Raw genomic sequence first — 16,786 nt, forward strand, 5'->3', positions numbered from 1 at the left:
AAGCAGATTGCTCCACACATGCTGAGGCTGGGGTTGAGCCTTGTAAGATCAGTCAGCAGGCCATGCCTGGATGGCCCTGGTTAAGGCACAGCAAGTGGAAAAACAAAGACATCAAAACGCAGTCAGCTTCTCTTCTTCTCTGCCTGCCTGAGACCCTGAGAGAGAGAGGGCATGCTCCACAGATCAGGTTCTTGTGAAAACGTTCAATTTGGAAGTGATACTACTGAGTAAAACACAGGGCCGTTAAAAGTTCACCGATGTTGCTTCTCAACTTTGTTTTTTTTTGGTGGGGGGTAGTCGACAGCCTTTTCTGATGAAGACCTTGGGCCAAAACATCAATAAACTTAAGTACCTCTAGAAAGAAAGATTTGCGGCCAACTTTTCTTATGCTTTACTGTGTTTTGAAATCTAGTAGATGAGTTGTGGATTTGTGTATGATGAGGAAGTCAACTACACAGAGAAACTACGCGGATTTCAAAGACATCTGATAGTATACAGAAGGACAGAACAAGGACAATCATGAGCCAGACAATCAATGCAAACGTCTTTATATTCCTCATTGTATTTGTCACAACATATTTTCATAGCACAGAAGTACAATAAAATGATAAAACGATACAGACACTTGATGGAGTTGCTGTTGGAGTGGTCATATCATGTGAGGCAGGTCGTTTCCCTTCTGACGTCACCGTGGTGTCAGTGTCTCAGTCCGAAGTAGGTTTTAAAGATTCCAGAACCTTTCCCGAAACAATTCCAGGAGTTTTCCAGAAATCCCAGTTGAAGAACTCCAGGTTGGATGATTCCCTCGCAGGTTATGCCCTGCTGATTCCAGAAATATTCCAGCTAGGATTTTTTTTATCTGGGTATTTTGGGAAAGTGAATGTTGTGAATTTTGCAACCCTAGTAGTGCACCATGTGGGTTTTAGTAGAGTCGTTTCAAAGCTTTAGCAGACTTAAAAAAACGGACAATAAATACTGTACAAGACAATATGGTACACTCTTAGAAAAAAGGGTTCCAAAAGGGTTCTTCAGCTGTCTCCATAGGACAACCCTTTTGGCTCCAGGTAAAACCCTTTTTTGTTCCAGGAAGAATCATTTTGGGTTCCATGTAGAACCCTCTGTTGAAAAGGTTCTACATGGAACCCAAAACCGTTCAACTTGGAACCAAAAGGATTCTACCTGGAACAAACAAGGGTTATTCTAAGCGTTCTCCTATGGGGACAGCCAAAGAACCCTTTTAGGTTCTAGATAGCACCTTTTTTTCTATGAGTATAGTTATACTAGTTTAAGAAATCACAAAATATCAACCATGCTTTTAAACAGAAACTCACATGATAATATACTTTACAAATGAACAATGCAGCATTTCTGGCAAGTTACCCTTTCACAATTATAACATTATAACATATAAACATTTGATTTTCATACATGCCATCATTTGTATATATATATATATATATATATATATATATATATATATATATATATATATATATATATATATATATACCTTAAATAAAGTGCCTTCCTTTAAAAAAAAAAACATGTGATTTCAAAATGTAATGCATGTTTGCACACATTTAAAAAAAATTGAATTCCTGAAAGAGGTTTGGAGCATAAATGTTAAGACTTCAAGCCAACAGTTCCCACTCCTACGAAGTCTTTGCAAAAACAATGCAACATATCGCAATGGAATAGAACAGCTATTCAACTTTAATTACATTGACAGAAAAAATGGCTTGCCAAAAACCGCACAGAGCATCATTTCATAACTTTATCTGAATTAATACTGTATTTATCCGCTCTTCATCCATTTACACTGTAGATCCAACTTTTTCGTTTCCGTAACAGGTACCATTCTCATCTTTAATGTGCGCTCTGAAGTACAGTCCGAAGTGCACTCTGAAGTACAGTCCGAAGTGCACTCTGAAGTACAGTCCGAAGTGCACTCTGAAGTACAGTCCGAAGTGCACTCTGAAGTGCGCTCTGAAGTAGTGGTTCCCAATGCTGCTCCACTGTTGAGGTACATATGGGCTATAATCTCTAACAATATGAGTCCCCCTGAGAAAACTGTAGAAACATCCATGATTGAAGGTTCTCAAACTGTCATTGTTGAAACAGAGGACGAGAAGTTCAGTCCAGACCAGAAGACTGTCTCCACCTCCAAGCTTCTAAGAAGTTGTTCTGTTGGCATATTATCAAGAATGAGCATGAGGTGCTGGGTGTGGTTGTTCGTGCTTGTAAACTTCTTTCTTTTGACCAAATTCTCTCCTCAGCTTTAGATTATATTTTTTAAGAATAACCTTTCAGCAAATTCATGTTTGTTCAATCATATATCCCCCTCTGGTACCTATCTAACTTCATCTTCTCATAGCAGCATAGTTATGACTATATTCATGTGTTGGGCATGACACATTCCACAATCCCCTTTTCAAAATAAGACTTACTACAGTATCAAACATCTCACACAGCAAAATCAAATCAGGAAGTACATTTGGGATGTTTATGTTGCTATCGTCAGTCACACAGAGCCACAACACCTACAAAAAGCCACAAACAGGCTAGACGACAATGTCATGCTTACATACAGACAGAAGTGCATACCAGACTAAGGGACAGACAGTGAGAGAGAGACAGAGAGCTTGGTACCATGCTGGATGCGAAACACGTCGGCAAGCATTGACAGGACTGCGTCTTTTTAGTTGTTGTTCAGTTCAATGAAGTTCAGTTCTGTTCTGTTGGGTCTGGTCACAGGGTGTTTAATGTGCCAAATCCTAACTTGAAATCAACTTCCACCTCAACCTTGCAACCGCCATACCTCCTTATATGCAAAATGCAAAAAGCTGTGCAAAACAGTCCTACACGTGCTCCCTTCTCAAGTTAGGATTGGGCCCCACTGTACGGGTGAATTCTGGGTAGTGTAGTTTTGGCTGCTGCGTGTGTTTTCAGTATTCCCGGGCCTCCTCCAGCTCGTTCATGAACACATCATGGTGGGGGTTCTCCGGGCAGACCAGGCCGTTGTTGGGCGGCCGCACCGCGTGGAAGCGGCTCCAGTCCCCTTTACACAGGATCCAGGGAAGCACGTCCACCTTGAAGTGGAGCTCCGGGGAGAAATCCGTGCTGATCAGGTTGGGCGTTCCCGCACCCTTACCCCGTGTGATCAGACAGCCACGGTCGTCGTAGCAACAGTGCTGGGCGCCGAGCGTAGTGACATCGCTAGAGAGGGCCGAGCGGATGCAAGTCCTCGCAGAGGGTTTGTAGATGTCCAGGCGTTCTTTAGGGCCACTGGCGTCATGCCAACGGAAGGTCCAGTCGTGTCCCTCGTCGAAAACGCTGACCACGGTGTAGGCGACGGCCGAGGGGTAGGCACAGGGGCAGCTGGGTAGTTCTGACAGGACCTGGTTGAGGTACCTCTGGAGGAAGTCGCTCTTACAGTTCAGCCACTTCTCACATGTGTCCACATCTAGAGGGAAAGGAGAGAGAGACCATGTTAGATGTAATTAGATCAGTAGGTACATTCTAACTACCCATGTTTGCTAGTTTGATTAACCTATTTGCTTAACCATTTGCTAAGTGTACATTGATTCGAAATACCTGTGCCAAACGGTTCAGTGCCGTTCTCCATCTCGAAGGGGAAAGGTTCAGCCACTGTGTTGACATCGTCTGCAGAGACAGGAACGGTACCATTTAGTTAGATCACGTCTCTAGCTCACATTCACAGATGATTCAGCTAATCGACTAGTCGATCAGCTAACTTAAATTAGCTGAATTGGGTTTGTAAGTGCTCGGCTGGAGCAAAAGCCTGTACATCCTGTGGCTCAGGACTAGGAGTTGGTGACCGGAATCTAGAATAAACGTTGTGTGAAGCTCACCTGGACAAGGCTCCATGTCACATTTGGTGGCCTCTGTCAGGGTGCAGCTGTAACCACAGGACCGTGTCCTCTTCCTCTCTCCATGACCACAGGTGACTGAGCACAGAGACCAGGCACTCCACTCCTCTGTCCCCTCCTTCTCTGTACGGGGGAAGACAAAACAACAAAACCGAAACTCATTAATGATAAGGATTTGGATTTACATAGTAGTTTCCATTTTGTGGGGTAACTGTAACTCATTAGCCTGGGACCAGACTAATACAGTTCTTTGTTTCACCTTTGGCTTAACTAGAATAACTTCTGTCTGGTCACAGTAAGCTAGTATCTGACTCCTTCCATAACGGATGTGTAGGAACCACAACTGCACACCCCTAGAATTCCCCTAATGCTCACTCTCTAATCAGAGAGAGTTGAATTCCTCTCCCAGCTGTAGGGTTCCCTAACTAGGTTCCGTAACTGTGTAGAACTCCCATTAAAAGCATTTGGTTTGTTCACCACATACATTTAACAAGCTATCACGGAAAAGGAAAACAACAACTTGAAAGGATTGATTAGGAGTGGGCACGAAGGGAAACTCTGCATATCAAATAGTGATGCTGGGAAACAACGCTAGATTAGGTTTAGATGCCTTTCCTGAACCGAAGTATAAGCCGGAACATACTGTAGACTCTTACACAGGAGTAGCGTTTCCCTCTCAAAGACCCCTTAATTGGCAGTTTTTCTAAAATAATATTATCTGCAAAAAAATCTATCGACTAAATGTTAATATTTGCTATTATAGCTAAGCCATAACAAGGCCTGTATATAAGTTTTCTATCTCAGGCAACAGTATAATTTTCCTCGGGTCTAACCTTCTCCCAGCCCCATAGTCCTGTAATGTAGACTCTGCCAAATTAGAGACAAGTCTCTGCAATGAGGCTGAAGTTCTCCATCTGCTTCTGAGAGGTTTGAGTCTGGTGTTAATGATACCGAAAACATGTCCGCCCTCGATTACAGACAAGACGAGGTGGGCGCAGAAATGGCAGCTTTGTTGGCAGTGCAGCTTGTGCCTTTGTGGCGCTGCCAGCTCACCATGTGGCCAGAACACAGGAATAGACTCTTCTCAGTACAGGAGCGTTTTAATTACAGAAGGGAAGCCCCAACATTACATTACGCTAGTCTGGCATAAATACTTTATGTTCACTACAATCTTATTTTACATCTGACCACTTAATAGACATGGTCGCCTTGTTCCTAACCAACATACACCTCATTTAGCAACGTTCAAGCCAGATGCACATGTGCATACACATCCTATACTCAGTGAAATTGTTCAACTGACTATGTTATCAGATTGTGCTGTGTTTTGGTTCATTGAGGTTTGAGGTTAAGAGCAATTGCCAGAGTTAACAGTCAGTCTCTTTTGTCTGAAATCAATCCCTTTGTCTGATCTGAAGGGTAGAGGCAAAGGGCACACTGGCTAAAATGACTGACTTAGAATTAAACAGGGAGATCCTCTGCCTGTGCACTATCAACGTAAACATTCATCAAACTACGAACTTGTAACCCCTCTCTGCCTATCCTCCTAGGCCGGATTCTCCCAGCCCACTGTCTTTTCCATTCCTTTAAAGTTTCCACAAGTTTCCACATCCATACTCTTCCCTTCTCTTTTCATTGGCTCTGCTCTGCAGGGCTGAATAAAGCTATCTGCCTGTGCAACCAGAAGGCATGCTGCTCTTTTCCCACCATGCAGAAGGAGAAAACAGACTGAGGAGAATTAAGAGAAACAAAAAACAATAGAGGAGTAAATGTTCTGCACAGCCCTGAAAGCCCCCAAATTCTTGAACTGTCTCAAAAGGCCTCGCCGCCTAGGGCCCAGGGCAGAGGGCCGAGCCAGGGTCTGGGGGCCTGGGGTCCCGGAGGGGGGATGAAAGACCCAGCCGAATGGCCCCTGTCATCCCCTCTTCCCAATCTGCCCTCTAATTGTTCACAAGCAGTGAGCTGTTTTGTCTGTCAGGGGGAACAGGCTCACGCTGCCATTAGCGAGTGCATCGGGCCCATCTTCAAAAGACAGCAGGCCTCCACAGTGAGCTGCGAGCTGGGACCCAGTGTCCACTTCAAAGGCTTGGGCTCCACAATGGGCCTGACGGTCGAGTGCTCGCAGAGTGGAGAGCTCTCTTGCTCGCATGCTCAGTCAATACTTCTGTCTCTCAACCTCTCTCAATTCTGTGTTCTATCTGTCTATATTGTACCACTTTTCTACATTAACTTCCTATAAATCTCTTTATCTCCCACCATTTTATCTCCCACCATTTCAAAACATCCTCAACTTTTGGATGCCATTTTATCAACTACTGTCAGACAGGCATGCCAAAGACCAGTGGATCAAAGATGAAAGTTTTTCCAATTAGAACGATTTTTGGAAAGACTTTGGTCCAGAACCGTTGCCTGGAAGCCAAAATGATTGCCTAGATTATCAGTTGCTACTGGCATGTAGAGAAATGTTGACTCTACAGTACTGTACTCAAAGTGATCCCAAGTTAGGTGTTAACTAAGATGGCTGGTGTGACAGCTAGACAGACACTGTGCCACTTAGGCGTTTACACAGCAGCACAATTCTGTTCTTTTGCCCAATTATTGGCAAAAGATCTGATCTGATTGGTCAAAAAAACCTATTATTGGCAAAAGATCAGAATTTGGCTGCCTGTGTAAACTCAGCCTTTGCGAAGACAAGAAGCCTCACCATAGTAGCTATGAGTGGCGTCCCAACCCTCGTTCCAGCGACTGTCCCAGTCTCCCCCCACTCCACTTGGGAGGGGCTCCTCACTACCGTACTCCAACAGGTAATCCTCCTCCTCCTCCTCCTCCTCTTCAGTCTCCTCCAGCCCTGAGCGGCCCGTCCCATCCTCACTGGAGTCAGCGTCTGTGTAGCCCCAGAACAGGGGCCAGAACAGCTTCTTACCGCCCAGCCAGTCTACAGTGGACGGAGAGGAAGGAGGGATCCAGTCCTTGTCCTTTACCAGATCCATCTCCACTTCTATGTTAGGGTCATCCACCACCTCAATGGTCACCTGGGACAGGGGGAGAGGAAAGAGGGTGTTAGTAAATGTTATTATATAACGTACAAGCTTGGTATCAAAGATATGCGCATGCTAAACTGGCAACCTCTACATACTCTGGTGTATTCGTGCCCACAAAGTCTGTACATAGACGTACTTTTATGTAAAAAAATTATATAAATTTATATAAATTATCTAAAGCGGGTGTTTTCAAAAGCCACAATGAAACCAAGATATGACTGAGCAAACTCATCGAAAATAATCTCAACCTCCGGAAGTATCAGGGAAATTGACCTGCCTAATTTATAGCTCTGACTTGGCCAGGCAGAAACGAGATATGCATTGAGCACTCAATCAGATGATCCTACTTCCTGAGCATTTATTATGAATTTGACTACTCATTAGATTGGTAGGTGACTACTCATTAGATTGGTAGGTGACTACTCATTAGACTGGTAGGTGACAACTCATTAGACTGGTAGGTGATTACTTATTAGACTGGTAGGTGAGTACTCATTAGACTGGTAGGTGATTACTTATTAGACTGGTAGGTGACTATTCATTAGACTGGTAGGTGACTACTCATTAGACTGGTAGGTGACTACTCATTAGACTGGTAGGTGACTACTCATTAGACTGGTAGGTGACAACTCATTAGACTGATAGGTGATTACTTATTAGATTGGTAGGTGAGTACTCATTAGACTGGTAGGTGATTACTTATTAGATTGGTAGGTGACTACTCATTAGACTGGTAGGTGACAACTCATTAGACTGGTAGGTGACAACTCATTAGACTGGTAGTTGACTACTTATTAGATTGGTAGGTGACAACTCATTAGACTGGTAGGTGATTACTTATTAGATTGGTAGGTGATTACTCATTAGACTGGTAGGTGATTACTTATTAGATTGGTAGGTGACTACTCATTAGACTGGTAGGTGCCTACTCATTAGACTGGTAGGTGACAACTCATTAGACTGGTAGGTGACTACTTATTAGATTGGTAGGTGACTACTCATTAGACTGGTAGGTGACTACTTATTAGACTGGTAGGTGACTCCTCACTATACTGGTAGGTGACTACTCATTATGCTGGTAGGTGAGTACTCATTAGACTGGTAGGTGACTACTTATTAGACTGGTAGGTGATTACTTATTAGACTGGTAGGTGACTACTCATTAGACTGGTAGGTGATTACTCATTAGACTGGTAGGTGACTACTTATTAGACTGGTAGGTGATTACTTATTAGAATGGTAGGTGATTACTCATTAGACTGGTAGGTGACTACCAATGTAACAGTGTAGGTTCCGTCCCTCTCTTCGCCCCAACCCGGGCTCGAACCAGGGACCCTTGCACACATAACAACTGACACCCCACGAAGCATCGTTACCCATCGCGCCACAAAAGCCGCGGCTTTTAAAAAAAATTAGATTGGTAGGTGACTACTCATTAGAATGGTAGGTGACTACTCATTAGAATGGTAGGTGACTACTCATTAGACTGGTAGGTGACTCCTCATTAGACTGGTAGGTGACTCCTCATTAGACTGGTAGGTGACTCCTCATTAGACTGGTAGGTGACTACTCATTAGATTGGTAGGTGACTACTCATTATGCTGGTAGGTGACTACTCATTATGCTGGTAGGTGACTCCTCATTAGATTGGTAGGTGACTATTCATTAGATTGGTAGGTGACTACTCATTAGACTGGTAGGTGACTCCTCATTAGACTGGTAGGTGACTACTCATTAGACTGGTAGGTGATTACTCATTAGACTGGTAGGTGACTACTTATTAGACTGGTAGGTGACAACTCATTAGACTGATAGGTGACTACTTATTAGATTGGTAGGTGAGTACTCATTAGACTGGTAGGTGATTACTTATTAGATTGGTAGGTGACTACTCATTAGACTGGTAGGTGACAACTCATTAGACTGGTAGGTGACAACTCATTAGACTGGTAGTTGACTACTCATTAGACTGGTAGTTGACTACTTATTAGATTGGTAGGTGACAACTCATTAGACTGGTAGGTGATTACTTATTAGATTGGTAGGTGATTACTCATTAGACTGGTAGGTGATTACTTATTAGATTGGTAGGTGACTACTCATTAGACTGGTAGGTGCCTACTCATTAGACTGGTAGGTGACAACTCATTAGACTGGTAGGTGACTACTCATTAGACTGGTAGGTGACTACTCATTAGACTGGTAGGTGACTACTTATTAGACTGGTAGGTGACTCCTCACTATACTGGTAGGTGACTACTCATTATGCTGGTAGGTGAGTACTCATTAGACTGGTAGGTGACTACTTATTAGACTGGTAGGTGATTACTTATTAGACTGGTAGGTGATTACTTATTAGATTGGTAGGTGACTACTCATTAGACTGGTAGGTGATTACTCATTAGACTGGTAGGTGACTACTTATTAGACTGGTAGGTGATTACTTATTAGAATGGTAGGTGATTACTTATTAGATTGGTAGGTGATTACTCATTAGACTGGTAGGTGACTACCAATGTAACAGTGTAGGTTCCGTCCCTCTCTTCGCCCCAACCCGGGCTCGAACCAGGGACCCTTGCACACATAACAACTGACACCCCACGAAGCATCGTTACCCATCGCGCCACAAAAGCCGCGGCTTTTTTTAAAAATTAGATTGGTAGGTGACTACTCATTAGACTGGTAGGTGACTACTCATTAGAATGGTAGGTGACTACTCATTAGACTGGTAGGTGACTACTCATTAGACTGGTAGGTGACTCCTCATTAGACTGGTAGGTGACTCCTCATTAGACTGGTAGGTGACTCCTCATTAGACTGGTAGGTGACTACTCATTAGATTGGTAGGTGACTACTCATTATGCTGGTAGGTGACTACTCATTATGCTGGTAGGTGACTCCTCATTAGATTGGTAGGTGACTATTCATTAGATTGGTAGGTGACTACTCATTAGACTGGTAGGTGACTCCTCATTAGACTGGTAGGTGACTACTCATTAGACTGGTAGGTGATTACTCATTAGACTGGTAGGTGACTACTTATTAGACTGGTAGGTGACTACTCATTAGACTGGTAGGTGACTACTCATTAGACTGGTAGGTGACTCCTCACTATACTGGTAGGTGACTACTCATTATGCTGGTAGGTGACTACTCATTAGACTGGTAGGTGACTATTCATTAGACTGGTAGGTGACTACTCATTAGATTGGTAGGTGACTACTCATTAGACTTGTAGGTGACTACTTTTTAGACTGGTAGGTGATTACTTATTAGACTGGTAGGTGATTACTCATTGGACTGGTAGGTGACTACTCATTAGATTGGTAGGTGACTACTCATTATGCTGGTAGGTGACTACTCATTAGATTGGTAGGTGATTACTCATTAGACTGGTAGGTGACTACTTATTAGACTGGTAGGTGATTACTTATTAGACTGGTAGGTGACTACTCATTAGACTGGTAGGTGATTACTCATTAGATTGGTAGGTGATTACTCATTAGACTGGTAGGTGACTACTTATTAGACTGGTAGGTGATTACTCATTAGACTGGTAGGTGATTACTTATTAGATTGGTAGGTGATTACTCATTAGACTGGTAGGTGACTACTTATTAGACTGGTAGGTGACTACTCATTAGATTGGTAGGTGACTACTCATTAGACTGGTAGGTGACTACTCATTATACTGGTAGGTGACTCCTCATTAGATTGGTAGGTGACTCCTCATTATACTGGTAGGTGACTACTCATTATGCTGGTAGGTGACTACTCATTAGACTGGTAGGTGACTACTCATTAGACTGGTAGGTGACTATTCATTAGACTGGTAGGTGACTACTCATTAGATTGGTAGGTGACTACTCATTAAACTGGTAGGTGACTACTTATTAGACTGGTAGGTGACTACTCATTAGACTGGTAGGTGATTACTCATTATACTGGTAGGTGACTACTCATTATACTGGTAGGTGACTCCTCATTATACTGGTAGGTGACTACTCATTAGACTGGTAGGTGACTACTCACTATACTGGTAGGTGACTACTCATTATACTGGTAGGTGACTACTCATTAGACTGGTAGGTGATTACTCATTAGATTGGTAGGTGACTACTGTAAGACATCCTGTACGTTAACACTCCAATTGGCATCCTTTTCTCTATATAGTGCACTACTTTTGAGCCCCAGGGAATAGGGTGTTATTTGGGCCACAGTCTCCATAGTAGAGGATGTCAGGACCAGGCAACAGGGGGGCTATAGTGAGGGACTTCCATCCCCATTAGAGGGCAGAGCCAGCCTGAGGTCATTACGTGCAGCTTCAGCTGACCACATCCTGGAATCGACCAGAAGATTTAACCAACTACCGTGAGATTGAGTTGAATGGAAGGGCATGCTGAAGACATTGAGGCTAATCGCTGGAGAAATCACAGGAAATGGGAGGAATGAAAGGGATTTTCTACTAGAGGTAGATTTATGTGATGTGGAGCTGACTTGTCCTTCTGCTGAAATTCTCTGAAATATCCCACTCATCATGCCACAGAGAAAATCAACACCATAGAAAGGAATTAAGTCTCTATACTGCCTAACCAAGTGGGCACTCTGCTACACATTGGTATTGGATGAGTTTCCCACCCTACAATGTAAAGAGAGAACAATCTCTTTGAGAGTGAGATTTTCTTTCAAATATCCAATGAATAATCATCACCACTCACCTGGATGTTGGGGTTCTGAGAGCTGATGTCTGCGTTGGCCAGCTCAGGGAAGTTCTTGAGGTCCAGAACGAAGGGTTTCATCTCCTCCTCCGGCTCAGGCTGGGGCAGAACCCCTACGGAGCGGTGCTGGGAGTGAGACCACCTCCTCTTGTGGCGGTGCTCCGTGTCAGGGGGGAGGAGGCTCTGGACCTGGTTCTGCTGCTCCAGGGCCTCCGGTCCACGATGGACCCCACTGGCGGGCGACTGAACACGAGCCTGAATAAAAAGATAGGAGACCTCAATTAAGCATCATGATGAAACACAGTGGACTGGACCATTTTGAAAACTTGGATGACATGAATAACACACAGTAAGTACATTTGCTACTGGCTGGTTTAAAGCCACATAGATTAAGTTGCTAGTTTAATTTAGCAGGTTGTTATATGAAAGCTTAAAAACATTGGGGTTTTCATTGTCAACCTCCTGTAACATTTCCACCATGTTACTACCATGTTTCCACTGTCCATGTTGTAAGACAGTTCTGAAAACCATGAGGGCAACAAACCAACCAACCTAGTCCATCCATTTCTCTTTTTTCCCACAGCAGCCAAAGCCCTGGCATCCAGGCCTTTGACAAAGAGGAGACTGTGCCAGATTCTCTAGTTTTAATGAGAGAGCCTCGGAGTCGTGGGACCCCTGGGACGGTGGGCAGGCTGGCCTTGTGTGTCTCAACCTGCCGTGCCGCCACACAGCTACCCGCTATACACAGCTACCCACTATACACAGCTACCCACTATACACAGACACAAGCTGTAGGGGTCCTCCTCAGTCAGATTCCAACCATCAGACACCTGTCAATGTCTTTTTCTGAACTGAAGCTCATCAGAGAGTAGGATGAAGTTCTCCCCTAATTCTGAGCTAAAATCAGTTTGACGTTTCTCCACTCTTATAGTTAAAGTTTGAATTTAGGGAGGGTGAGCTGAACCTAGATCAGTGCCTAAGGGTAACTTCTACTACTCTAAGCTTTTAATTCAGCCAGCATCTATAAATAAATAGCCCAAACATCTGACGGGGCCTCAGTGTCTGGAGCCGTGCCAGTTTGCGGTCGAAAATGTGGTGCCATTTAAAACAATGAGGGGGAAAAAAATCTGGAGCTGTGACAAAACAGTTGAGCAATTGTGGTTATGGGGCCCGAAAACAGACCATACTTTTTCAGTGGCTGCAATTGTCCCATAAAAAAAGTCCATCAGATCAGATCCAACCATGAGAACACATGGTCACCATTTAGAGGTAACCCCTGTCAAACAGCATGAGGACGGGAGAGGAAGACGGGGAGAGAGAAAGGGGAATGAGAAAGAGTAAACAGAGGAGTCTGACGAGGAGAGCGAGTCAGAGGGGGATCAGGAAGGCTTCCCCTGGGGTCTAGGCAGGTCCCTCTGAGGCTTAGCATTAAAAGATCTTCACTGCATGGTTTCTACCACTTGTATCCTAGTCTGACTAGAGAAGTATTGTCAGAAGTTAGATCTAGTTAAAGGAGCTCGTATAAGATACTCCTGACACACACAGATATACACCGACAAGACTAAGATTGGAGTCATGAAGGGCCACATATTTTCACACCTTCCTCATCTTGTCTTTTTTACACATCTGGATTCTGTATTCAGTCTCCTCCTCCTCTCTCCCTCCTCCTCTTTCTCTCTGATCCCACTCTCTCCTCTCTCTCTCTCTCTCTCTCCGGGGCTCCCCTGATGATCAAAGGCCTATTGGTTGATGGTATGCGGTCTGTCTTTACGAGCCACTATGGATGTGCAGCAGTGGGAGCCCTGGCCTTTCCGACACACAACAAAGGAATTACCATTAAATTCCTCTTCCGTCATGAAACAAAGCTTAGTGTCCTTTGTAGGGGGTGGCTGGGGGGACACTGGAGCCATTTAGGCCGGCCGGCCTAGTAGTCGGTGGTGACACACATTCAGCGGGGACAGAAGAGGAAAGGAGGGGAGGTGGATGTACAGTACTGTATGGATGATGAAGCAGAGGAGAGGAAAACAGGCAGGCAGGCAGGCAGGCAGGCGGCAGGCAGGCAGGCAGGCAGGCAGGCGGGCGGGCGGTGTGGCAGGCAGGCCTGATTTATGTGTCCACAGATATCAAAGCCTCTGCACTTGGCCATTTTCAAACCATTACAGAAGAACAATAAACTATGGGGTCCTTTGATCGCCTCTTTGAAAATGTGGAAAAGAAAAAAGAAAAAACAAGTGCAAGCGCTTGAAAGAGGGAGAGAGGAAAGGAGAGGAGGGGGGGGGGGGGGTGAAACCGAACAGATAAATAAAGCAAACAGGTCTCAATATTTGGGAATGAGGCCATGCACACTTCACACCCCTCCTCTGCCCCCCATGATGATGGGGAAACCAAAAACAGGAAATTCCACATTAACTCAGTAAAGAGCCAACATAAACAATCAACCAGCCTGACCTCTGAACTTATTCCAGTGTGAGAGAGAGCTGCTGAGGGTTCCTTTTACCCCACTTGGTTATGTAAGCCCTTGTTATTGTGCCTCTCCTTCCTCTACTGTACAAACCACCCCCTCCTCTATCCGCTTACAGTGGCAACTAACAGGTCACCAAGAAAGGTGACACAGGGTCACACTCGCTGGTGCCCAAAATGCGCATTCAGCACCAACAGTCACACTCTTCCTCTCTTCCTCACTCCCCCTCTCAGTTTCTCTCTCCCTAGCTGTTTGACGTCCAACTGACATGAATCATCCATCAGTTATAGGCTATGGGCATCGGGACATCAATAGGGCACCCACTGGAGGAGACCCAGGGGAGAGAAAGTACAAAGGAACGACTTCATAACACAGATCTGGAATCTGTCTGTTTGCACCTTTCTTTCATTCGTACATCTGATTCTGTTCATGGTGACCTTCAAGCCCTCTATACACACGTCCATGAGCCGCACAAATACCCCCATTGGATCCGGTTACAGATGTGAGCGAGGTGTGTGTGTGTTCAAAGGGAATACAGCCTTCGAATGTATTGTAGCTGCTGTGTAATGCTATGCTGCTTAGCTCAGGCTGACCTTCTCTGGATGCTCAGACACCTTACTATACATGGAGAAACACAGAACAACACTTTGCGCCAAGGCCCTAGAGCTTTATTGAAACAAGTTTCCTTTGGTTCATGAACAGGGAATGGGCAATGACAGTCCGCCATGAGTGCACAGCATTGTAAGTCTGTCTGTGATGCCGTGATTATGGTTTGCTATCAAGTAAACTTTTGAATGATTTGAAAGATAATGCAGAATGTTTTTGGCAGGAGAGTAGTAGTTATTTTCTGGAAACGAATTAAGTTATCACATTTAATTTGACTTAAATAAATAATTGGCATGATGGCATCAAAATAACTCATACTGTAATTTACATGTAGACATGTTTTTGTAATATATTCAAATATTGTAGTAATTAAATATTAAATTATTTACACATGCTCAATTAATTTAAATACAATTTGCATCACATTTAACTCTTGTTACATTTGGAACGCATGGCACGGAATTGGCCAAATCTTTGTAGATGAAAATAATCAAGAAAATACATTTGCTTACCTCCAAAGACACGCCGTTATGCAGTTTGTTGTGCTGTTTGGTGGGAAAGCCCATCACCAATCCAACAAAAAGTACTAAAAAGATAATCAGTATTGTCAGACATCTCGCTCCGACTTGAATCATTTTCTCCATTGAAGTGACAACTAACAAGTAATTTGAAGTCCCCAATCTATCCAATTTATCCCTAACTTGTATATTCTTTACGTCGCGAGAGAAACGTTGTTTTCTGTCCTCTCAAAACTTCTCTTTCCAGAACTTGTTTCCTTACGAGAAAGTCACCTATTCAACCAGCAACAACAGCTTTAGAGTCTTCCTCTTGATAGAGATGCGCGCTGATGTCCGATGGCATCCGACGCACAATCCATATCCCTCTGCCGCACTTCGACGCAACTCTGACCACTCCGACTCTCAAAGCGACTGATTTCTCCTTTCACTGTCTGTCTGTCTGTCTGTCTGTATGTTGCGTCTAGGTCAATGTCTAGGTTCTTCAAGCCTCCCCATTTAACCAGACCAACTTGGGCTATAAGTACAAAAGACACACACACCCACGCGCTCTCTCAGTGCGCACCGGTGAACGGTTTATTCAACTAGGTTAAGAGTTGGGTACACTTCCTTATGGATGGGTGAGTGTTTTCTTCCAATACATTGACATCTGGAGTTGAGAATAGCCCGTTTGCGTTATCTCTGACGCGTTCATCCATTATCCAATTGAAGTCAGTTGATTATCCACAACGCAGGTTTGTCCAAATCAATCAGTGTCTGAGTCGCACTGGTTCGGTTACGCACGTCTTCACACCTTCTACACTGTTGAAGAGAGGAGTGATGCTTAAGAGGGGGTGTCTCGTGGATCTAGTTATCCAAATAGAGAGGGAGAGAGCCCTTTGGAGATGTGACCGGGACACAGAAACGACTGATAATTGGCACGCGCATAACGGAAGAGGAGATAAGTGACTTTGTAGACTGTATTAAATGGATTACCAGGGAGCCAACACATTCATTAGGCACATTAGTTTGTCACACATCAAGAAAACATTCCCCCTGAGCAAAGGCGCTGATCACAGCTGACGATAGGTCTACTTTCACACTACTCTCCATGTAAACATATGGTGTGTCAATGCAAACTTCACGGCAAGAGGCGTCACTCTCCAGTAACAGATCTACAGTTTTACATGCCGATATTGCCCCAGTTATTCACCTATTTTACTATATGAATATATTTCAGGTCGGCTTTTGTGTCAACCCTCTCCCTATCGCTCTTTGCTGTGTGTGTACTTTTAAATAAAATATGCTTTCTTTAAGATACAACTTGTTTCTAAGTCATTTCATGCTATTCATTGTGTAAAGTCTTTTTCCGATAGATTATGTTACACATTGTGTGTATATGTATATAGATAGATTTGTCTTCTACAAAGGTCTAACCAAGAGCTTGAAACAAAACAAAGACTGATTTAATCTCAGCACTGTTTCCAACAGCACAGTCAACATAAACCATAGCGTCAAAAAAACCCATCAAGTGGTTTATCTTCAAACATTGAACTTGCCAAGAGTGAAAGCTTAC

General features: G+C 43.9%; 1 protein-coding gene across 1 annotated transcript; it reads right to left on the minus strand.

Annotated features, from left to right (window-relative positions):
• Positions 1-1,491: 1,491 nt before the first annotated feature.
• LOC106571682 (isthmin-2) lies at positions 1,492-16,665 on the minus strand. The gene is made up of 6 exons (XM_014145036.2): positions 15,229-16,665; positions 11,650-11,904; positions 6,595-6,922; positions 3,873-4,013; positions 3,595-3,663; positions 1,492-3,463 (listed from the first exon to the last, which is right to left on the minus strand). The coding sequence occupies exons 1-6, from the start codon at positions 15,358-15,360 to the stop codon at positions 2,946-2,948; spliced, it is 1,443 nt and encodes a 480-aa protein (XP_014000511.1). The 5' UTR covers positions 15,361-16,665; the 3' UTR covers positions 1,492-2,945.
• Positions 16,666-16,786: the final 121 nt, after the last annotated feature.

This window comes from Salmo salar, chromosome ssa15 (genome assembly GCF_905237065.1).
Source record: "Salmo salar chromosome ssa15, Ssal_v3.1, whole genome shotgun sequence".
NCBI lineage: Eukaryota > Metazoa > Chordata > Actinopteri > Salmoniformes > Salmonidae > Salmo > Salmo salar.